At 32.6% G+C, this 26244-nt stretch overlaps 2 protein-coding genes across 4 annotated transcripts in view; one reads left to right on the top strand and one right to left on the bottom strand.

Moving 5' to 3' along the window:
- Nucleotides 1–1534, top strand: part of LOC143064459 (cytochrome P450 3A24-like) — a 31442-nt gene extending 29908 nt beyond the window's left edge. For both annotated transcript variants that reach the window (XM_076237292.1, XM_076237293.1), the window contains 2 exons: nt 410–572; nt 986–1534. In XM_076237292.1, coding sequence (XP_076093407.1) covers nt 410–572; nt 986–1060 — 238 coding nt within the window. In that variant the 3' untranslated portion in view covers nt 1061–1534. The remainder of the gene's footprint in view (nt 1–409; nt 573–985) is intronic.
- Nucleotides 1535–3983: 2449 nt separating this feature from the next.
- On the bottom strand, nt 3984–24412 carry LOC143064457 (uncharacterized). 2 transcript variants are annotated; one of them, XM_076237290.1, is made up of 11 exons: nt 24333–24412; nt 21496–21834; nt 17842–18046; nt 16875–17158; nt 16183–16323; nt 12959–13159; nt 11906–12027; nt 11469–11610; nt 10165–11189; nt 9353–9638; nt 3984–4490 (listed from the first exon to the last, which is right to left on the bottom strand). In XM_076237290.1, the coding sequence occupies exons 2-11, from the start codon at nt 21772–21774 to the stop codon at nt 4077–4079; spliced, it is 3099 nt and encodes a 1032-aa protein (XP_076093405.1). In that variant the 5' UTR covers nt 21775–21834; nt 24333–24412; the 3' UTR covers nt 3984–4076. The 2 variants fall into 2 exon arrangements, with proteins under 2 accessions (XP_076093405.1, XP_076093404.1); XM_076237289.1 differs by lacking the exon at nt 24333–24412 and adding an exon at nt 22731–22844.
- Nucleotides 24413–26244: the final 1832 nt, after the last annotated feature.

The raw sequence follows: 26244 nt of genomic DNA, 5'->3' as shown, positions 1-26244 counted from the left end.
GGTAATGGCAAAATAATCTATAACAATCGTTAGTTGCCCGTTTATATATCAAGAAATAAATAAAGTTCCTACTCTATCATGCACAGATTAACCTTAGGTTTTATAGATAATTAATTAAGCCCTCGTTTGGTAATAAAGCTCTTCACTTGTTTCGGTTTTAACACAACCTTGGCTTCTACATATTTGGTTGTATGCCTTCGTGATGAAATAACATACAGGAAAACACTTCTTCTAGCGCATACATATTTATTGTTATTTTCATTTTATTTTGCAAACTATTATGTGAGCAATTAATTGAATAATACCTACAGCTAGAATCTTTACAGCATCAAATATTGATAGATAAAAATTAATTGTTGTTATAGATTATTAATATAATTGTTATCAAAATCACATTAATACTTAATAGGTTCACACCAGAAAACAAGGAGAAACTTCACCACTATGCGTGGTTACCATTTGGTGTTGGTCCTCGTAATTGTGTTGGTATGAGACTAGCACTTACAGAACTTAAAATGGCTGCTGTTACCATGATACAAAATTTTACCGTTGTAAGATGTGATGAAACTGAGGTACATTTTTTTGTTGTTCTTAGTTATATATGTATAATTACATAATGTAGTCACTTATTGCATACTCTGTGGCTACAAGATATACTTTGTTAATTCTGTATTTAATCCATTTTGCTAGAAAACAAGCCTTAAGGCTGTTTTCTCTTTTTTATGTTTTTATTCTGTAATATTTAAAGTTATTAAAAAATCTATAAGTTGGAAGAACTTTGCTTCAGATGGGTTTTTTCAGTTCTTACTGAACTTCAATTAAAATTCTATGTATAAATAGACTTTAGAAAAACAATATATGTCTAAGATGCAGCAACCCTTAAAAGTAAAAAAGTGATAAAAATGGCCTTCTACAACATTTCAAGCTCAACTCAAATTCGCCTAGAATATTAAAAACAATTACTTTTTATGTTATTGGATTATAGGTTCCAATCACATTTGATAAAGGTGGAGTCATTAAAGCACAGAATGGTATTAAACTGAAACTGGAGAAGAGATAGATAGATATTTGTAACTGGTAACAGTGTGTCGCAGAAGAGATAGACTGATATTTGTAAATAGTCACAGTGTGTTGGAGAAGAGATAGATTGATATTTGTAAATAGTCACAGTGTGTTGGAGAAGATGTAGATTGATATTTGTAGATGGTTACAGTGTGTTGTATCCACCTTTAACTACGTAAGAAAATGCCTGCACCAAGCCAGGAATATGACAGTTGTTGTCCATGTGTTTGATGTTTTTGAGCTTTTGAATTTGCCATTTGCTTAGAGACTTTCCGTTTTGAATTTGCCATTTGCTTAGGGACTTTCCGTTTTGAATTTTTCTAGGACTTCAGTATTTTTGTGATTTTACTTTTTGTTTTGTATCAACACATATATCTAATTTTTCAATTATACTGAAAACTTTTACATAATTTGTTTACTTGTGACAAATGAAGTCTATTATATTGATAAAACAAACTTACAAAATGTAAAATACTTGTTTTATTAAGTAATGCACCGAGTAACGACGAAACCCCTATACAGAACCCTTTTAAGCGTTTTTAAACATTTAAAATGCAATAAAGATTGAGGCAAACAGTTTCTGTTCTGTCTCAAACTACAACTGATAGGTTGACATAATCACACAAAAAGAGGGACGAAAGATACCAGAGGGACAGTCAAACTCATAAATCGAAAATAAACTGACAGCGTCATGGCTACTTGAGATGATTCAATTTTATTTCGGGATCTTTATGGTGCTACTACCATTATTTTTATAAGATATGAAAGAATTCAGATCATAAATCGTTTGAATAATTATGAATAGTTCCACGCAATATAAGATAACAAGAAGAATACACTATTTTGGTAGTGACGAAATAAGATAGAAGTTACTACAGAGGAAGTCAAAACACATCAAAGTAAAGCATGTACCATTGTTTAAAAACCATGCATCAATGTCCCGTTGACAACTAAAAACACCACATAATCCCATTGTTGGAATAAAAGGTAGATGGATTGGGTGTCTTAATTAACATCGATGAATAAGAAATGATACTAGAATGCGATACTGAAACCATCATAATTTTTTAAGGACTAAAATGAAACTAATTGCTGTTATCATGCCATCTCCATTGGTTTTTCGTTTTTTAAATCGGGCAACTTGGTAAGATATATTTAGTCATATGCTTAAAATATATAGCTCGTTCAGGGAAAGTCTTCTACAAACTTATTTGCCGTTATGTGACTTGATACTAGTATATCAGTCAATGAAATCTACTTGAATTAGCGCAGGAAAAACTACACAAATAAAAGGCAACATTTCCATACTGATGTTCAAAATTCATATCTATTTTGAACTAAAAAAAAAAGAAAAAAGATGGTAACAAAATCTTTTAACTATCTACGTTTTTTTTTTTGCAAATTCGTTGTCAGTTTTTTTTTCAGTGTTTCTTAGTTTAAATGTTCCATTGGTGTCTTTTGACACTTTTTTACAGATATAAATACAATATTGGTTCTCTCAGGTGTAGTTTAAATTGCAGTCCATCGAGAAAAGTTTTGTCTAGAATCTCAACCCTTTCACACTAGGTTCATTTTTAAGCAATTTGAAAATACAGCAAGTATCAAAATATCTTTGATGTTCTATAATCGAACTAGTTTGCTGTCATAAATATCACGAGTTGGTTGACTGTTATGGATTATCTGTTACACAGATTACATGGGATATGTTGCATTTATTGTAATTACAATCTCATCTCCTTTTCCCAAATGTGACCTACGGAATTAGACTTATTCCTAGGATTGTACTAACATGACCAACACGGTAAGTGTCACATGTGGAGTAGAATCTGCCTTCCTTTCCGGACCACTTGAGAGCAACCCTTCTTTTTGTTGGGGTTCGTGCTGCTCAGTCTTTCCATGTTGTGTTGTGTGTACTGGTGTTTGTCTGTTTCTTTTTAAGCCATGATGTTGTCAGTCTATTTCAAATTTTGACTTTGAAATCCCTTTGTAATCTTCCGCCTTTCTTTTAGGTTACAATTTTACCTGTGTCATCATGAAGCGACTTTTGAAATTATACATAAAGATGTAATAGAGTTAGGCTCATATAAACTTGAAAATTTTATGTAAAATAAGCGAGGGTGTTTTTTGTTATGGACTATTTAGACGAAATCAAAATCCAACTTGTACTTAATCTACTCAGAGCTAATACCACGTACTTGCAGTGTATTTTAAGTTGCTGCTGTGATGTGAGGGATGTAACTCCATATTAAATTTGAGGCAATGATGTTTACAGCTGTTCATTTTATATAATCATTACCTTTGTGTTAGATAAACACATGGTTAATGATAGATCAATATGAATGAAATTAAACTGACACAGGAACAAAGTTTCGTTTACTCAGAATTCAAAAACTAAAGGTCAAAGTCCGAGTGACCTGACATTGATATATGACACACCCGCAGCCAATTGTGTGTCGGCATAACAACTTTTTTCAACATGATCAGGTTAAACTATCATACGGTTCAAAGATCAATGTTGTTTAATTCTGGTATATGACGAACCCGTACCACATTAACCTTAGTCGTATGGTACAAAAGTTATGGACCGGAAACGTAGCAAGACGAACAGACAGGCCGACATTGAGATTTTAATATACTCCCAAACCATGGTATGCGGGTGGTATCATAAGACAAATAGAAGTATTCAACAAGCTGCAAATGAAGTTCTTTTTTGTTTGTGATTCCAAATGAATCATAGATTTCTATCATGCACAATGGACAATGATTGTTCATTATAGACTGAATAATTCATCTCAATTCTAAGGGCATAAAGAAATGCGAGAATTTGATATTAGATTTAAAATACAACTACATTATTTTCCCTTTAAATAACATTTGCTGCTGATAATTGATAATGAAAATAAAAGAAAAAAATGAATGCATTGTGATGTGGGTATTACTCAGTTTATTACAAACGTTTGCACAATTACTTAACTCTTCCAAGAAATGTTTATTGTCCTTTTAAATCATTGCTATTATGAATGCATATCTCTCAGCTTGTTGAACACATATTCAGCTGTTGGACGGTCCGTAGGATTCCCACTCCAACATTTCTTCATCAAAAACTGTAAATTATGAAAAGGTTGGAATTTATTATCAAAATCGGGTCTTGTTCCATTGATAATAAACCTACTTAACTCTGTCATATTCTGAGCTATAAATTTGTACTCCTCAGTATTGTCGCTGGATGGAAAAGTATAACCAGGACGTCCATACCACATTTCCCATAATATAATACCAACGCTATAAATATCCACCGAAGTTCCATAAACTTTTCCTTTGAAAATTTCCGGTGCCATCGTGGTTGGTGTACCTGTAAATGTTCCCTGGATGCTAGTTTCGTCGGTTGCCATTCCAACATCAGCTATCTTGGCTTTACCGTTTTTAATCTGAAAACATATGTTGGTGTCTTTTTACCACATTATCAATATGTTAATAAAAAAAAATCTGTGAGTTCTATACATGAATTATGTCCCCGCAATAGTTCGTTTATTAAATTATATTTAGAGGACTTGGGTTTTCAGTAATCGCTCGACATGGTGACAAACTGTGCTCCTCTCAAGAAAATATGGTTCAACCCTACATTGTTCTTTAAAATTTCCTGTACCATGTCAGGAATATAACTGTTATCAAATAGTCCGCTTCTATGTATGCTGGCGTTTGTTTATGTAGCAGTTCGGCGGGTTTTTTTTTTGTTGTTCCTTTGTTTTCTTCTTATAGTTGATATGTTTCCTTACGATTTGGTTTGTGATATTGATTTCTGTCAGTGTTAACGATTTATGACCATTGAACAGCGGTATGCTACTAGTGTCTTTATTTCTAGGCCAAATTGGTCATTTATTCACATATGTTACAAGGACCTCACATTATTCTTTATCATTAAACTTCGATACAAGGACCTCGCATTATTCTTTATCATTAAACTTCGATCTCTCACTAGATTGCTACTCGGGTTTGTTTAAATCATTAGAAGCATCTATCACATCAGTCATGAAATAAAGGATACCACAGGTACTGGTAAGTTTCTTTCATATCTTAAATCATAAATTGACATTTAAGGTCGATTGAGTACACGACTTCTCGAATGAAGGAAACATGTTTATCTTCCCGTTGTGAAATTTACGGTTCTACTAAACATCTTTCGCATGCAAAAGGCAAAATCAAAAAATACCGCACTCCTTATATTTCAACAAGGAAAGACCCTTATCAAAGGGCAAAATCGATAGCTAAAAAAAAAAAAAACGAATGGATAACAACTGTCATATTCCTGATTTGGTGCAGACATTTCATTTAAAGATAATGGTGGATTAATCCTGATTATATAAATATATAAACCTCTCACGTGTATGACAGTTGCATAAAGCTCCATTACATTGACAACAATGTGTGAACAAAATAAACGGACATAATAGGTAAAAAATTCAAAAAATTGAGTACAGCAGTCACATTGTGTTATAATCTTAAACACTATAAAGGTGAGGTATGATTCGATATCCAAGAGCTTGCGTTTCATATCATGATTATCTTGTTAGGTGAATACCGTTTACAAAACTTGATAATATTTATGCATCAGAATATATGGATTTACCCTCATCAGAAAACAAGTGACAACCCTACGACAGATCCATCCATTGGATCACCATGAAGGTTATTAACGGCTGAAAATTCATTTTATATACATAACTACTCTAAATATCAGCACAACAATGTTAAATATGCAAATTTAAGGAATTCTTATTCTTCTCTCGCCGGGATTCGAACTCATTCTATTGAGATATCGAGATAATAACACCTATACTGTGTCCTATGCAATTGACCACTAGACCACCTAGACTAAACTGAACCAGATGCTCCGCAGGGCGCAGCTTTATACGACCGCAGAGAACAGAAAACCCTTGCCGTTTTTGCCACAACTTTTTTGATCTTTTGGTCCTCGATGCTGTTCGACTTTGTGCTTGTTTCGGCTTTCAAACTTTTGTATCTGGGCATCACTAGTAGATCTTGTGTGGATAAAATGCACTTCTGGCGTATTAAAATTTTCAACTTGTTGCCTTTTGTTGGCTGTTGTTCGTGTGTTTCTTTGTCAATTGTATTCTCCAATTTATTTATATTGTAGTCCTGTGGTGTTGAGTTGTCATTTTAATGTTATATTTCACATGGCTATAAAAGGGGAGGTTTGGCATGCCACAAAACCAGGTTCAACCCGCCATTTTTTTCTTTAAAAATGTCCTGTACCAAGTCAGGAATATGGTCATTGTTATATTATAGTTCGTTTCTGTGTGTGTTACATTTTAACGTTGTGTCGTTTGTTTTCTCTTATTTTTGTGTGTTAATTCACATTGCGATAAGACGTGTCACGATACTTGTCTATCCCAAATTCATGTATTTGGTTTTGATGTTATATTTGTTATTCTCGTGGGATTTTGTCTGATGCTTGGTCCGTTTCTGTGTGTGTTACATTGTAGTGTTGTGTCGTTGTTCTCCTCTTATATTTAATGCGTTTCCCTCAGTTTTAGTTTGTTACCCCGATTTTGTTTTTTGTCCATGGATTTATGAGTTTGAACAGCGGTATACTAATGTTGCCTTTATTGAACCCTGAACGGTTGGGGCAAGTATGGACACAACATTCAAGCTGGATTCAGCTCTAAATTTGGATTGTGATTAAATAGTTGACACAGCATAGGTTTCGGACACAGAATGAATGTGGTCTAATGAACTTAAAATATTTTGTTTGCCTTTGAGCAATTCACTATGCTGTTGAATATTAATCCTCTCAAAAAAAATGTTTGAAGAAACTTTCTTTTTATTTATGAAATCTGAAATGAGAAAAATTTACCCCCCCCCCCCCCATTTTTTTCACATCCCCTTTCCCTTTTTCCAAAACTGATCTCAATTCAAATTTCTAATGGAGTTTGCAACAATAACTACTCATTTAAATACATCATAAAATATTAAAATGTAACAAAAGGTGCTTGTTATCACTGAATGGTAAAGATTGTTTTAATTTATGAGTTGGTAGTAAAAGTGAATATACATTGTATATTGTATAAAACAATGATTTAAGTTGATTCAACTACTCTTCTGGACAAAGAAAGATAACTCCAATCAATTGAAAATTTCTTGCTATTGCACAATATTGTGCAATTAGATATTTCTTGCTATTGTGCAATACTGTGCAATTGAAAATATTTGCTATTGCACAATACTGTGCAATTAAAGATTTCTTGCTATTGCGCAATACTGTGCAATTGAAAATTTCTTGCTATTGCACAATACTGTGCAATTGAAGATTTCTTGCTATTGCTGAATACTGTGCAATTGAAAATTTCTTGCTATGGCACAATACTTAATATAATAATTTTGGATCCTGATTTGAACCAACTTGAAAACTGGGCCCATAATCAAAAATCTAAGTACATGTTTAGATTCAGCATATCAAAAAAGTCCAAGAATTCATTTTTTGTTAAAATCAAACTTAGTTTAATTTTGGACCCTTTGGACTTTAATGTAGACCAATTTGAAAATGGGACTAAAAATTAAGAATCTACATACACAGTTAGATTTGGCATATCAAAGAACCCCAATTATTCAATTTTTGATGAAATCGAACAAAGTTTAATTTTTGACCCCGATTTGGACCAACTTGAAAACTGGGCCAATAATCAAAAATCTAAGTACATTTTTAGATTCGGCATATCAAAGAACCCCAAGGACTCAATTTTTGTTAAAATCAAACTAAGTTTAATTTTGGACCCTTTGGACCTTAATGTAGACCAATTTGAAAACGGGACCAAAACTGAAGAATCTACATACACAGTTAGATTCGGCATATCAAAGAACCCCAATTATTCAATTTTTGATGAAATCAAACAAAGTTCAATTTTGGACCCTTTGGGCCCCTTATTCCTAAACTGTTGGGACCAAAACTCCCAAAATCAAACCCAACCTTCCTTTTATGGTCATAAACCTTGTGTTTAAATTTCATAGATTTCTATTTACTTATACTAAAGTTATGGTGCGAAAATCAAGAATAATGCTTATTTGGGCCCTTTTGTGGCCCCTTATTCCTAAACTGTTGGAACCAAAACTCCCAAAATCAATCCCAACCTTCCTTTTGTGGTCATAAACCTTGTGTCAAAATTTCATATATTTCTATTTACTTAAACTAAAGTTATAGTGCGAAAACCAAGAAAATGCTTATTTGGGCCCTTTTTGGCCCTAATTCCTCAAATGTTGGGACCAAAACTCCCAAAATCAATCCCAACCTTTCTTTTGTGGTCATAAACATTGTGTTAAATTTCATAGATTTCTATTCACTTTTACTAAAGTTAGAGTGCGAAAACTAAAAGTATTCGGACGACGACGACGCAGACAACGACGCCAACGTGATACCAATATATAACCAAAAACTTTTCAATTTTTGCGGTCGTATAAAAATTCAGCTTTCAGTGGCCTACCTTTTCCTGTCAGTAGAATCTAGAGTTGTAAAACAGTGCAGAGCAGATTAGCTTAATGCCTATTGTAAAGGATTATGTGTTAGTCATAGAAATAATTATTTTGAAGAAAAAACATTGTTGTGCTGATATCTCGAGAAGTTACGATCATAAAATGTGTTTTCGGCCGTATATCACCTTCACTGGTGATCGAATGGATGGATCTGTAGTAGAGTTGTTATATATATATATATATATATATATGTAAATATATATGTTTGTCTCTCGCTGATAAATTGAGAAAATTGTTAAATCTTCTTTTGCAAATGTTTTGAATAGATCATCAGTTCCAACTTTAGTTTCTGTATTTTGAGAAAAATGAGATAACAATAATAAATGAAAGGTTTGATATCAGAACCATTGCACTTTTTTATGATATCCCTGTTAACTATATTCCTTCGAACTGATTATGAATCCGCTGTAAAAAGTGCAATGTCATTATTTTTAGTCATTGTTTACTGAGGCAACTTGGTAATGGGTTAACAGTATTGACAAACATCAAAATGTCACTTTATATAATGGTTTATAATGTGTTAATAAATATTTCATATGTTTAATATGTTTAATATGTGTCAAATGTATTTTATACTGTATGATTTAAGCAGTTTTAAATACAGATTTTTCGTTTTTGAAAAATCATTCGAAACAAAAACAAATGTTATGTCATTACCATACAAATTCTAAAACATCCTGTAGCATTGAACTCTAATCGTTGTCAAAGTGTAGTGAGGATGTAGGATATAAAGAAAAAAGATTACCAGTATATTGGCCAGCTTAAGATCTCTGTGCACCATTTCCCGACTATGAATATGTTCTAAACCTCGACAAACATCACACATCATTGTTACCAAGAATTCCCACGATGCTGGGCATTCAGATATATTTTTAAATCTAGAGCAAGGAGGTGGCTGTCTTTTCTTCATAACGACATCTTCTAAAGTGTCTTCACAATACTCCATGAAAATTTGAAGAAATCGTTTGTTCTGCGTGTTATGCTTAATGCCTACACCATACAATTTTACTATATTTGGATGGGTAAGCTTCCTGTGAAAAATCCAACAGAGTTTAGTGCAAGTCAAATATTCATTATAGTTTATAGCATAACTGTAGCTATTTTATTGCAAGGATATTCATTGGTACTTTGGTACTTTTTTAACAATAGAATGTAATGTTATTGCAATTGCTCCACAAATCAAACCCTTAGAGATTCTAATTGAGAACGCGTGAATCGTAGCCTTTATTTCATTCACCAATATTATTACTATGAGTAAACATTAAATATGGTCATAATTGAACCACATTATGCACAGTTTGTAATTATTATTATTATGATAATGGTTATTCTTAATAGTACTATTATAATCATTATCATTATTATTGTTATTATATTATTGTTATAATTATAAAACTTAATGGTAATAATTTTGATGTTATTTAAAACTTCCTCTTCAATTCATAAATTTGTCTCAAGACGTTTTCATCTTTTATAGATTTGTTGCCATCTCATTTCGTTTCATTTAGTATAAATAATAATCTTAATGATCATGTTATTTGTATAGATTATATTCACCTCAAATTTTCAACTTCTATCAGTTGAACATAAGACTGAGATATCTCAAATGGTTTTCTAATAGTTTTCATGGCTGCTTTTTCCCATTTGTCATCTATTTTTATTTCAACTTGATGAACATCAGAAAATTGTCCATGTCCAATTTCTGTCATGTCTTTTAGGTTTTTGATATTTCCATCAGCAATTTGGTTTCCACAAAGTTCTATGTCCATAAACATAATCTTACCTAGAATGGCTTTACACAAGTATTCAAGAGGTTTGTATTGTTTTCTAATAAGATTCGATGAACGGATGTCATTTTTGATGTTGCTAATATATTTTTCATCAGCTTCGATCTGCAGTGGGATTGCAGTCTCACAAACACGCTCAACACTTTTGTGAAAATCTTTCAAATAGGTTTCGGAAATGATTTTATAAATAGCATCTTTGTTGTATTCGTTCAGAACTTCATTGCTCCATTCCATCATATACTTTAATTTGTTTGCCTTGTACTCCCTTATTTTTATCTTTTCTTGTATTACTGCCTTTAACCCTGCAGCCGCTCCAAATGGCAATGCTATTATTCCAGCACCGACTATTAACGGAAGCCAAAGAGGAGAAGACACTGCCAAAACTACTTTTTCTTGTTTCGTAAACAACGGAGCATGAGTTTCATCCTTGTTTGGCTCATGCTGCGTCTGAAGTCCTTTACCTAATGATAATTCGTCACCGAACAAAACCTCATTTATTTTCTGACGTTCCTCTTCAATAATCCTACATTCTGTGTAAAACATGTCGTACAAATCCTTTGTAAAATTACTGATTTCGTCACGTTGACACCATTCACGAGTTTCATCACTGATTCTCTCAATTATCATCTGTCTAGCCTTATACCCTATCTCATCAAATTGTGAATATTCTGGTAATTCGTTTAGTGACCACATAAATATTTTGCTCGCTGTCTCTTTTGATTTTAGATGGTCATGTAGCTTTTCTGATATATGTTTACATTTATACTCAGCTGCATCTGTTACTGTGCACTGTACCTTTAAGTGAATTTGAATCAAGTTAAAGAATGGAATGTTAGTAGTTAATTTATCAGTGTCTTTTAGTTTTAGGATTATTTATTTTTCCTATAGTGTTCTCTTTGTAAATGTAAATGTATTCATGTAATTTAACATTGCTTGTTTCTTAATAAAAACATAAAAGCAAAGCTAAATAGTTTCACTTAATTTAAACGTTCTTGTAATTATGTAAGAATGTATTTGTTTGTTTAAAAGTATGTTTGAAAGAAATTTTGCAAAAGAAAATAAAAGTATCCTTACCTCTTTAATGTCATGTTTTAGTTTCTTTAACCTTTCATCAACGTCTCGCTGAATTTTTGTTTTTTCTTCTTCGGTTTTCATAGAAAGTTTTATTCTCCCTACAATTCTTCTCAACATTTGTTCTATGAAATCGTGCTGCCACCTGTAAAATATGTATTTTGTTAAACATGTGAAACTGGATCTCGACTTCTAAACTTAAAATGATCAATCTAAACACTCTCCTCACTGAAATACACATATCATAATAAAATGAAATGTCGGCAGTATGTAACAATGACCATACCTTCGACAAGAAGTGCAATCTTTCATTAAGAGAACAGGCGACTTAATTGATTGCATATTCAAGATTACCAATGTGACGATATGTTTTAAGGAACAGCGAACATATTACAACAGGGAAAGAGAGAGACACCTATGAAAATTGTCAATATGTATACCTTAAATGGCTTGAAATTTTAGCTTGCAATCCAACAGGAATCATTTCTTTGATCCGTTGAAGAATACCCTTGAAACTGTCAGATCCAGTCTCTGGTCCATTTGCAAAAACTGTTTCCGACTCCTGTAAAACATATATAACAACTTGCACACTAGTTTTTATTACAAATAACACGTAAACTTAAAACACTTCCCAAAGTAGATGGTTTGCTGACAGCGAAGTCAATGGCGCTTGATACAGTACAAGTGGAGTTACGATGATATACCATAAAGATGTGATCAGGTCCCACTGAGGACAGAACAGAAATATATCGCAATTTTGTAGATTTAACATCGTTATCGAAATTTCAGATAAGGTATCTCTTATAACCTTGTATGCCGTGGTAGTCGCTCTATTTGACCCAATTCTATTCCATTTGGGATGCAAGTTGTTAAAAAAGTTCACCTTTTAAGACGTAACATATAACAAAAATCATTGAACTGACTGCATTTCAAGTATAAGTCTCCTTCTATTGGTTGACAAAAACAGCTGATATACATGCCACCATTCTTCATGTAAATTATAAAATTTAAAATGGAAATTGGGAATGCGTTAAAGAGACAGCAACCCGACCAAAGAACATTAAAAAGCCACCAACTTGTACATTACTGGATGAAGCAGAAGGAGGAAAGCAGTATATCGAATTACGAACACTATGTTTTATATAACATAATTAGCTGATTGGGTTTGGATGCTAGACACGGTGCCGGTGGTAATCTCGCAGAACTTTTTTTTCGAATCGTATGGGAACTAATGCAGATCAAACATTGTTGGACTTATTTTTAATAATGAATTAGTTTTATAATTTATGTAAATATGATTAGAAATATTTATATAAATCTATCAAATTCCAGACTTTTTTTCTTCATGCTTAAAGATATTGATTTGATATTTGGTGTATTGTTTTATCATGACAATCATTTTCAAATTACAGGTCAAGAACGATTTTCACGATTTTAGCTTTTCTCCTTGTTTCTATATATATATTCATGTTGTAAGAACAATTTTTATTTACCGTTTTAGCACTAAGTTTAAACATTTGGTCCTCTTGGAAGTTTGGCCAGCTTTTCTTAAGTTCTTTTACAATATATGTTGACACCTTGTTTTCTTCCCTTTTGGAGATTAGATCCCACATATTGCATACAAATATTGCTCTGTTTGGATCTAGTTTATATAAACATGGTCCTTCGCTCTGTGCCTCGAAAATCTTCAGTAGCTATATATTAATCAAAATGAATTGTAACTGTGATATATATATATATATATATAGGGGTAGTATATAAACAAACACATTTTTCGATCATTAGACAATAGCATTAAATCTTTAAAATAAAACTGATACAAATATAGCACAAAATCAATCAATTCATGTTAAACGTAGAACACACTTATGAAGTTCAAATGTGATGAAGTGGAAATATTCAAATGTAAGATAACTAGGTATGGTATAATTGTCAATGAGACAAGTTTCCACCAAGAGTTCAAATGCAGTGAATTAAACAACTGTATTTCATAATACAGCCTTCAACGCCCATACCATATGAAATACTATAAAAGACTACGAAATGACACAATGTTGAAACAATTAAAACGAAGAAACGAACAGCCCTATTTATGAAAACTAACACAAAAAAATATGAGAGACAACAAACAACGACAACCACGCAGTCTCCTGACGACTTGTGACAGGCACATTTGTGTCGAGGTTAAACATGTATGTGGTCGCTCAATCTAATTTTAGACAGTGGGGTTACACTACAACTAAGAACAAAACAGTTTGTAAAGGTTTCGATTTCTACAATAAAAGAGATCCTTTAGAAAAATCGTGATGAGGTATATTCAACCATCTGTGTCAATCAGATGTCAAAATTTAAAAGTTCTAACGATTTACTCCAACAATTGGAATTTTTACGTTTGCAGTTTGTCGAAACCTTTCATTTTTCGCAGTTCTACACGTCTATGCGGATGCTAATTTCAACGACTACGTCTCATTAAACAAAGCTACGAAAAATTGGAAACGTTGTTTTAAGTCATGAAAAAACACTTATACTCACAACAATTACACCAAAGATGATATCATAATGGTGGACTTTTTGATCGACAACATTTTTTTTAAGTTTGGTGGATTGATATTTCAGCAGACAATAGATATAGGAAGATGTGGTGTGAGTGCCAATGAGACAACTCTCCATCCAAATAACAATTTAAAAAAAAGTAAACCATTGTAGGTCAATGTACGGCCTTCAACACGGAGTCTTGGCTCACACCGAACAACAAGCTATAAAGGGCCCCAAAATTACTAGTGTAAAACCATTCAAACGGGAAAACCAACGGTCTAATCTATATAAAATAAAAAAACGAGAAACGAGAAACACGTATAAATTACATAAACAAACGACAACTACTGAACATCAGATTCCTGACTTAGGACAGGTGCAAACATTTGCAGCGGGATTAAACGTCTGTATGTACATAGGTACTAATTGTGCGCGAATACTAGCTACACATATGTACTATATAACTGCCGCATTAATTTACTCATCAGATAAGTACAAAAAAAAAACATAAAGACAAAAGACGCATAGTAAGGATCATGCGAACTCTCAGTTACTTCAAGATACATCAAAGTCCATAACTTAAAAGTAAAATCTCAAAAATACCGAACGCCGAGGAAAATTAAAAACGGAAAGTCCCAATTCAAATGGCAAAATCAAAAGCTCAAACACATCAAACGAACGTATAACAACTTCATATTTCTGACTTGGTGCAGGCATTACCTTATGTAGAAAATGGTGGATTAAACCTAGTTTTATAGCTAGCTAAACCTCTCACTTGTATGACTAGTTTCATAAAATTCCATCATATTCAGAATGATGTGTGAACAAAAAAACAGCCATAATAAAATAAAAATGTCAAAAATTTGGGTACAGCAGTTAAAATTGTTTTATAATCTTAATCTGAATAAATCACAATAAAAACAATCAAATATGTAACCAAGAAACACAAAAAGGCATATAGACAAAGCACATCAGTTAAAACGAAAGACAAGAATACAAGAATTTACCATACTACAAACACATTGATAAGTTTTAAAAGACTGAGGTATCAATCAGTTCACAACCGACGAATTTTGTATCAGAACGTCATAAATAGTCTTTAAAAAATTAAGAATACACATAATATCTACAGGATGAAGAACCATACTTTTCATTATTGTATTACAATCTATACCTAGTTATGTTTTACTTTATCACAAACAAAGTATATCAATGTAAGTACCGGTAAAAACAATATTTAAAGATCTTACTAGATATTAAGTTGATATCATTTTAGAATAGGTAATTTCGTAAGACCTTTTTTAGTTAGAATAGATCTGCGCTTAATCGAAAGGCTATATAAACAACACTACAATAAAAAGTTCGATTGGATATCCTGTTTGTAAAACTACTTCTAAACTTCCCTGACTTTGTAAATTACCAGTCATACATAGACTAAAAATCGTAATTCTAACTTCAGACACGGGCATAGCACACGATTTGGAAAACAAACAAACATACAGAATGGACAAAAGGAATATATGTTCCTTAAAAAAGGACAATTACAAAAGGAACGGGGAAAAAAGATCTCTTCTGTACAAAAACTTTGTTTTCGATTTCCCGTGAGGAATTCGATTATCAATGTCTAGAAAGGAACAGTCCGTGTGGAAGATTTGTTTTATGTAAGTTGCCGAATTCTAGGTGTTTAGTTTTATTTAAATCGATGAGATTATTGCAAGTAATAAACGATACTTAAATAGATGCTTGGATGCTCATATTCTATAGAACCAAAATAAATGCTTTACTGAGCATTTGTATCCTATTTCGATCACGTAAAAAATACTTCAACATTTTAAACTGTTATAATGAAACATTTACAGTGAAAATCAACTTATATAAGTTGGAAACTGGAGATGCAAAATGTTCAGAAACCTGCATTCTTTCACGGCGTCATAAATAAAACTATAGTACGTCACAAACAAGGCTTTACATGGTCAAGCTAAAGTTTATACGCATTGTTTTGACTGCGCGAATCGAACAGTTGTAGTATACATTATGTTATAGATTTTGTACTTACTCCAGAATAAAGAAATATATATAACATATGTAGTAAATGTTATTGCAATCGTTGCTTATTTTTTCATTATAAGGTATACACCGACTACGTGTTAGTTAGTGTATGTGTGTTTTGTAAGAAACTCACTCGATCATTCTGAACACCACCAGCATTGAAACTCTTGATAACATAGATTAAAGAAATTGCTTTTGGAAGATAATCAAGAAGACATGATGTAAGTTTTGAACTTGTTCCAATTCCTGGAGTGTCAACAATTACAGCATCATCCTGAAGAAAAATACAATTACAATGATAGATTGTTTTCGCTACTTACAATTGCAAATACCTGACTGAATAATTATAAGTTATACATGCAGTACGTCACGTCAAACACATTCAATGTGAACAATTTAAGAACTATTTACAACGTGAGGAGAAACCAAGAGGAATAACTTCGCTCACAAAAAGGAATTAAGGTTAACAATTAAGAAACAAAAAAAAACTAATATGTAAATGTAAATGATATATTTGCATCTTATATAATATAACCATATTATAAGTCCATTTCGTGTTTTCTCTACCCCTCTCACGTAAAGTTTGCACGAAAGTTTAATTGAAACTGCTTTAGTTTTATGGTCGTTGGAATCATGAGCAGGGGGCTTGATCTTCAAGTTTTAATTTCGTCTTTCGGCCATGTTGTTGCCATCGTCTTATTTCTCTTATTGTCTACTTTGTATATTCTTACTTAATGCAATATGTGTCTTTATTTTCTAATAAAACTGTTTGTATCACCAAAGATATGATATGCTGCTTTTTCGATGTCTAGCTTTTCATCTCACCTGAAGTATTGGTATGGGCCAGTCTATATCCACGTATTTATAGGTATCCTGGTCAACGCCAGGATTGACATATTCCTCTAGTTTCTCGTTCATGGTTTCTGCGTCTATATTGGGAGGAAGGGCAAGTTTGGTCACTGTATAATGTTCATCGACTAAATGCAGAGCCTTTTCCTTTCTGTTCCTAACGCGACATATGGTTGATGTACATGTTAATACAGAATAAGGAAGAAGTTCACATCCAATCAGTAGGTTGATAAAACTGCTTTTACCTGCTGATGTCTCCCCTAAAAGTTGAAACCCGATACATGTTGCAATTAATCCTGTTAGTTATATAAAATCTTAAAATGAAATATGTTATGAAAGATTTTTTATGAAATAAACGTCTTACTAGCCTGATTGAGTTTTGATTTGAAGAGTTTCGGATCTGCTCTTTTAAAAACTTATGCATTTGAGACTCTTTAGGTGTACTGAAGGTGAGGTATTCTCATCTGAACCATTAACAATAGAATATAAGCATGCTGATATGGATGGCTAAATACTGTATTTTCCAAGATAAGACATGTAGAATATACATTGTATTCCGTTATTTGGAAAAAAGGAATATTGTCTTATCAAAGAGCATGCTAGCACAATTGTCTTTGGAAAGTCAGTTCAAATTACCAGACGCAATTAAGACGCAAAATTTGAATATCGAAAAAGGAAAAAGGAAACAACTTGAGTCTGGTGTTCAAATTTTGAAATAATCCAATCTGTACGATGAACACTTATCATCACTACTGATGTTAAAGTGTTTTTAAAAAAATATTTAAAGGTTTACTCAAAACTGTCCGTGCAGGACATTTACCAACTATCAATACAATATCATTTCGTAATGAATTGTATGTTATATGGATTGTATTTGCTGCCGGATTCAAAACAAATCATATAGATAATAGTAAGTTTGTAAGAGCATTTAATCTATAAATACCTGTTACAACTATAGGACAGTCACTTCCCATTAACTCTTCCTTAAGTCTCCCAATTTCTACAGACAAATCCCCAAACTCTATTGATAATTCTTCCTTTAGCTTCTCTTCTATGTCAGTATGAGTGATAAGTTTTTGAATCTCATCATAAAGCTCACAAACGCACTGTTTATTATTCTCCATATCCTTACCAGACTGTTCTACATTCTATAAGTAGTAAAATCGTACAAACATTTTGTTAAATTTCTTAGTTTATTTCTGAGAATCTATAACTTAATAAATTTTCAAGGGCAATCCGAGGACTCAATCCGTTTATCTACAATTGAATAGGGATACATAGGAGTACAGGGGCGGATGCAGGAATTTTCGAAAGGGGGGGTGCTAACCCAGGGCAAAGGGGGGTGCAGGGGGGGTGCAAAACATATGTCCCGATACAAATGCATTGATCGGCAAAAATAAAGGGGGGGTGCGCACCCCCGGAACCCCCCCCCCCCCCTGGATCCGCCACTGGAGTAAAATGCGTTGATCTGCGTAATCCCTGTCTCTCATATTTTTTTACATTACTTTGACTACATAAAGTAAAAAATGGAGTCAGGTTAGGGGAGCACCAATATCTTTCTCTCCAGAGTCACCATCCATAACACTGTTTTTAAAGCATTGCCTACACCAAGGCTTTTTTAACATTGATAATTGCGGCTATCGTGCAAACAACATTAGTCGAAATGACATTTTACACTTATATAGGAATGGGTCAGAAAAAAACACTACCATTAGTACTGCCTTTACTGTTTAAATTTGACAAACTTTCATTACATCATTGTCGAAAATTGGATATCCGTCAGCAATCATAGATCTTCTCCGAGATGTCCGTACTATTGTTTTTCTTATTGGGCCTAGAAATTCCTTCTGAATCATGGAGCTCTTGCAAGGTTCATGTTAATTCAATCTTGCAAAGGCAGGATTAAACAAAAACACAGAACGACTTATGCCATGATTTACTTTGTAATTTGCAAGACTGTAATATATGTCTGCTACAATATACAACGTATCATCAATCAATTAATGACTTTTCATGAGTTTGAATGTTGCTCCTCACTTCTATTTTTGATCATTTAAAAGGCAGTAATGAAGATTTGATGGAGTATTCGTTCCTTTCAGATTTACTCAATTAGTTGTATACACATGTGACTCTTGAATTAACTGTTGGTCTTTTTGAAATGCTATCACAGTTTGCTAGATTCGCAATATAATTTTCGAAATCATTATGATTATGAGGAAATTTTAAAACTCCTTTAAAATTGTGACAGATTTTAACAAATTATTTTCAGCTGACCAGTAGTCAACACGATCAACAGAGTTTCCTCTGTTTGTAACTTTATTCAAATCTATACTATTAAACGAGAAGACCTCATTTTGGGTGTCGCTTCTCTTCTTTCCACAATAAACTAATCAACACGCCTCTGTGTCCTATAGGTACAGTGCATAGTCGCATTTGTCATCCATTCATATGATTATTCAGATTGAGTTATTTTGGGAGAAAATCGAGAAAAAGGGCATCCGGATATTGTCCCGTCATTGGACAAAATTTTAAGTCAGATTATACTTCCGGTTTGCGTTTTTCTGTATACTTTGAACATACATATACTACGAATAAAGTGTATTTTCAGAATTCTATCTGCTATCATTTTCAAGTTTACTATCCACGGTGGTCACAGAGTTTATTAAATAGAGAGGGTCTGTATACTATATCAATGACCACCATGGATCGATTAGAAAACTTAGAATTGAAAGTATAAAATACACTTTATTTAGGGAGCTACCATTTGATTTTTATGGGGGGATAGGATGAAATTTGAAAAAAATAGGCAGTACAGGAGTTTTGAGTAAAAATAAAAGGCAGGATGAGACACTTTGCAAAAAAAAAAGACAGGATGACAATTTAGGTAAGTAAAAAAAGTCAGGATAAACTTATAAAAAAAAGCCAGGACCGAATAGAGTGAAAAATAAAAAGGCAGGACAGAGATTACAACTAAAAAAAAATGCAGGACAAAATTTTTCATCCTACCCCCCCCCCCCCTATAAAAATCAAATGGTAGCTCCCTTATATAGTGAATGTTCATAATATACAGATAAGCGCTAAGATTATTCATGTGCACTTTTGATACATTTTCTGAAATTCTCCAGTCATTACATCTTTTACAAAATTCATTGATTACAAAAAAAAAGAAGATGTGGTATGATTGCCATGTTGACAACTCTCCACAAGAGACCAAAATGACACAGAAATTAACAACTATAGGTCATCGTACGGCCTTCAACAACGAGCAAAGACCATACCGCATACTCAGCTTTAAAAGGCACCGAAATGAAAATGTAAAACAATTCAAACGAGAAAACTAGCGGCCTTATTTATGTACAAAAAATGAACGAAAAACAAATATGTAACGCATAAACAAACGACAACCACTGAAGTACAGGCTCCTTACTTAAATGTTCATAACATACTAAATGTATATTCATATTGAAATTATTAGAAAACCACACATTGGGAATTTTGGAAATAAAGGAGGAGGGATTAAAAAAAACATTTCCCTTTCCCCAATAACCTAAGTAATTTTGCTGAAATTCTCCAGTCATTCAATATTTCACAAAATTCTTCCAACAACACTTTACATACTTTAAACTACGCTCTGAATGCCCGCGATTTCGCGGGTGTGTTCTAGTAATTTATAAACAAACTGAGTCTTTGATAAACTGAATGACGCCTTTGGTTGTGTTTTGTTGATTAATTTAAGCCAATGTGAATAACTTTGGAAATAATAATCGAAATTTTATAGCAATATCTGTACAAGTTAATTCGAGCTTCGGTACTTGCAGACAATGTAAGATTTTTCTTCGTGCTTTATGTTTTGTCAGTTCCTAACTTATCTAATCACGTGTGATCCAATCATTTGCGCATGCGATCATAATTGACAGAAAACGACCTATTCATAAATACTGATATTGAAGCATGGACTTTCTATACTAACTTTAGTATAGAAAGTCCCTGATTGTAGTTACAACAATTGAGAAATTAGTCTGGATGTTTATGTAAAACCTCTTGCGATGAGCAATTAAATATCGGTTCAGAATCCAGATAGAGGTTTATTCTATAGCTATATGTAGATGTGAATGGTTCAGTTAGGAACTTGAATATGATTCAAATTTCAGTTCAAATTCGACACTTTACTGGCTTTGTCAGCTACACTTTCTGTTTCATGTGCAATAGAATTATCTTTCACCATAAGTGCCCCCTGTTTTATCTGGAGCTTGTATTACATTGTATTATTATTTCTCTTTGCAACCATTTCAAAAGTGCATTCCCTGTGAATTGCCTAATTTTTATTACATCCTGTAATCATGGTAATAGTTGATTGTACCTTGTTGTTTTATATATACCATAGGCAGATCCAGGGGGCCTGGGGGCCGCCCCCTCCTTTGTGGGAAAAATTTGGTTGATTATATAGGGAATCACTGAAGCATGACTGTAGCGCCCCCTCACCTTTTTATCAAAAGTTCTGGATCCCGTCTGACACTGTATACAAAAACACGTAAAAAAAAATACAAAATGATATACCAGTATTTCTTTTAACGACGTGTATACAATAAAATTTTACCATGTGTTCTTTATCTGAGTTTGAATCCGACATCGTTCTTGTATATAGAAGGTGTTCTTTGGAATGATTGTGTAGCAGGTGTTCCCCGGGAAGACTGTGTAGAAGGTGTTCCTTGGAATGACTGTGTAGCAGGTGTTCCCCGGGAAGACTGTTTAGAAGGTGTTCCTTGGGAAGACTGTCACCAGAAACATACTCGCTGTTCACTACCTGGTCATCATTACATTGTCCATAGCTCGGAGTCCATTGTTCGCCTGTGTCTTTGTCATCTGTTGACATCATAAGTCTACTCTATCAAGGTATTTTATCTCACATTACAAACTCCGTTTCTGACTCCAAAAACTGTTGAGAGAAAAAATGATGCGATAAAAAATGTTCATGGTAACACTTACATCATAATTATGATGATATCTTTAAGAATCTTTGAATAGCTTGTTTTGTAGAAAGTTGTGAAACGGATCGAGATATACTTTGAAAAAAGTACACTGCAACTATTAAAAAAATGTAAAGACCCACCTTAAAAAAAATTTGGTTAGTATATTTGGTTGTTGACCAAATGTTTACATTATGCTCGAAACTAGTTGGGTGGGTTTTTTTTTTTTTTTTTTTTTTTTTTTTTTTTTTTTTTTTTTTTTTTTGAGTCACGAAGAACCATGCGTGTTCAGTTTCTGCCTAATGCACAGATGACAGCCCTTGATTATAACCCGGTATTACAAACAAAATGCATTCGACATAAAAATGTTGCTCCCTTTGTTTTTCTTGTGAAAAAATATACATGATCTCAGACAATAACATCATTATTTTTAGTGGACATATTTGTTTAAAAGACGAACATTGGTCCGCGATGACACCAAAATAAAACATGCCATGTATGCATAAAAAATATTAGCAACTGGGACGTTAGTTTCAACACTTTTGTTATTTCAGATTCTTTCTTTAAAAATATAAGTAAAATACTAAACTACTGATATATCGGGCTTCGGGTGGGGAAGGGGGTCGGTATTTGGCTAAAGGTCACATATTATACCATGAAAATTACTGATAAGCAACATCGAATTAATTTATACAACACAGGAGATGTGAATTAGCTTTCGTTTCATTTTAACTTAATTACTATGATCGTTTGTGGTATTAATGAATGATATTTGCTATTCTGGCTAAATGGTGATGATTGTTATGTTCAATATCGGAAAAAATCAAACTAAAAGAAAGAAGAAAATTATTAAGATTGTACTCACGTGGTTGTAAACCCCAATGACTATACATACACATACATGTATACGATTGTGTACTTCACTATCTGTTTATTGTACGGAAATTATCTATATTAATAGCCGATTATACTTCCTTATATAATATTGAATAACATTAACCAAAAAATATTCACTTTTGAAGAATAAAACAATGCTGTTTAAGGGCTAGGTTGGTAATTTAAGGACAAATAATGATTTCAATAATCTGGCAACTACCAAATAGTTTTCTTCAATGGACGTTTATCTATTACCCTGTACCTGGTGCAAACGTTAACTTTAAAAAAACGATAATCTTATATAAGTTCAAGTGTCTTGATTTCAATAATGCATTAAAAACGTAAATGTAAATTGTCCTTGTGAATAAAGGGGGGTGCTACGCGCAAATACATGTATGCATATCATATCAAATGATCAAAAGCTTAATATAAAGCCGGAATGTCACAAAACAATAACATATTTTAAAAGCTCCTTTTAGCTATAACGCATTCCATGGTCTGCAAAACGTCTGACGTATTTTAGTAATTCTACTAGTATACGTTTCAGCCCCCGGGGGTTACTTCCTATATTTTTAGTGGTATGTGTGTGCCGCAAAACAGGGTCGCTTTTTCATGCCCTGCTGGTTAGAACAGGGTCCCTTTTTCATGTCTGCTGGTTAGAACAGGGTCGCTTTTTCATGCCCTGCTGGTGAGAACAGGGTCTTTTTTTAAAACAAAGTATTTGTCTAGAACAGGATTGCTTATTTAACTGTTTAAGATACAGTTTAGAACTGGGTCTAGAACAGCATCTATTTTATAGGGTCTAGAACAGGGTATACATTTTCTGAGCGTGTCTAGAACAGGGTATGTTTTTCGATATTTCTGTTTAGAACAGGGTATGTTTTTCAATGTTTTCTGGTTAGAACAGGGTATGATTTGGCAAGAGCTGTCGGCACAGTTATACCCGAAAGGATAGTCAGTAACCCCCTCCCCCGGGGTTTCAGCTAAGTTTTGTTATCTAAGAGAAATATTTTGTTTCTGTAATGTTTATTAAATTATGTAGTCTATACATTGGATTTTCCTTGTTTACTGTTTTAAATACCTAGATCGTTCTGTGATGCAATAGTAAAAGTTGAATAACAACTTTTTTTTTACGTTTTATTAATATGTATCTGGTGATACTTTGATAAAAAACATAGTAATGAATATATTTGGTGGGTAAAATGTAGATCAGGTTCAATGTAGAGGGTGTTCAGCAGGAAATTGTGAGAACAATAAAGAATACAAGGGAACATTATTTCAATTATAACGGTGTGACCCTTAGAGTTCTTGATTGGTTTGTACAAGTTGTGCCATATAGGACAAGTCTTGTGGGGTGTCCCAGACTAATGACACACTCCAGGTAGTATATATTTTAAAGTAAATGGTTGTATAGATACATTTGGCTGTTAAAGCAAGACTAAGAGCATTTGTACATATTTTATTTCGACGATACCTTTACATGAACACAGTTTGCTTAATTATTGGATAATTTGTAAATATAACATTTCGGATCAAACATCAAATTTGTGACAAACTTATATATTCTATGATATAAAATAGACACGCTTACCATGACTGGAGCGGTCCTCTTCTTAGGCAGTCAGTGCCCCCTCCCTGAAATGTTTTGGATCTGCCACTGTTCAGAGTAGAGAACGAGGAAGAATATACTTGCTTTTGTTCAAATAGGTTATTTTATACAAAAAATACAGGAAAATATTTACTTCCCTTAAATAGTTTTTGAAAACTATTAACCAGTGAATAGTCTATTTTATGGAAACTGGTTTGTAGCATTAAATAGTTTTTGATACTTTAAACAGTTGATAGTCTATGGCAAATCTATTTACAAGATGCATGAATAAATATTTATCTGTTTTATTGTTTTCCTTTGCTTTAAATATTCAATTTAGTGTCTGTTGCAGGTAAATCCAGCAAAGAGCTTTCAACATCTATAAAATGTTGTTTTCATCTTTTTTATTATATATGTTAGCGGCAATAAGTGAAATTAGGCATTAAGCTTAAATCCTAGGCAATAAGCTAACGCCTAGGCAGCAAGTCTATTGCCTAAATAATGTTAGGCATTAGTCTTAAATCCTAGGATTTAAGCTTAAATCCTGAAAAATGTGTGCAGGCATTAAGCTTAATGCCTAAAATATAAATGCGAGTAAATAAAAGACATTTAAACTTATTTGTTACATTATAACTTTATGAGAACTGGGGCCTGCTTATCGAAACTATCCTTAGATCGGTCCTACAAGATATTCTTAGGACATAAATTAGGATAAAATTTGGACCGACTTACGATATGTCTCAGCATGCACATCGAAGCTATCTGAGGATTATTTTAGCTAGGATGTCCTAACTATTGACGTAAAAGAAAATAGCAAAAGAAAATTGAAATATTGTATCCAATTTAACCAACAACTATAATTCAAAAATAATAAATAATTTTGATATATTTATATTTGTACATTTAAACTCTTTGAAACAAAAAAGTAGTCAAATTTATTTTTTTTTTATATTAGAATTGAACAAACTTATCGTAAATAGTTAAAATTAAATATATAATTGTGCATCTTTCATATAAATACTGAGTACTTCAAACATTTTATTTTATCACTGCAATATTAACATACGTTTGAATATGAGCAAAAGAAAAAAATATAATTTCACTGATGCAAAACTACATGCAGGGCCCAGTTTCATCCTAAATATAAAAAAGAAGATGTGGTACGATTGCCAATGAGACATCTGTCCACAAGAGACCGGAAATAAAATCACTTATAAAATGTGTTGTTTAAATTAAAACGCATCAATTAATAATTTAAAAATATGAAAATTTGATAGATATTGTGTTCAAATCATTTTGTTATCACAAGTTGTGGAACTGTTATCAAAGAAAATTTACTTATCCATTAAAAAAAAAAGGGAATATGGTGTGAGCAAAAGATCGTATCTTAATTTTGTCTACTTTTGACCAGTTCAAACCAGCTTGACTAGTGAAATGTAAAAATTTTCAAATAAATATTATAATTATTCTATAGAATCTCCCCCTATTTTGTTTTTTGTAATACCTCAAAAACATGAAAAAAGTATGAGTTAATTCTGTTTTAACTTTTAAAATTACTAAATAAACTTACTTTTGAAGATCTGTCAAATGGATGTATATTTATACATGCATTATTAGAAATATAATAAAGAAACAACTTTAAATCAAGAATAAATCACCAAAAATGCATGAATTCCAGAGTTTACTTATTGCCTAAAATTATGTTCAGCAATAGGATGAATAATCATCATCAGATTTCAGGAAATAAGCTTAATGCCTGAAAATTTAAGGCAATAACTTAATGCCTAGGCGTCAGCTTATTGCCTAGGATTTAAGCTTAATGCCTAATTTCACTTATTGCTGCTAACATATATATATATTTCATTGGCTTAATGCATGACTATTAATTTTACTGTTTTAGCGTATTGCATGCATT

This window comes from Mytilus galloprovincialis, chromosome 2 (genome assembly GCF_965363235.1).
Source record: "Mytilus galloprovincialis chromosome 2, xbMytGall1.hap1.1, whole genome shotgun sequence".
In the NCBI taxonomy this organism is placed as follows: domain Eukaryota; kingdom Metazoa; phylum Mollusca; class Bivalvia; order Mytilida; family Mytilidae; genus Mytilus; species Mytilus galloprovincialis.
Note: the sequence above shows the minus strand (reverse complement) of the source record. Positions and strands in the feature narration are given on the sequence as shown.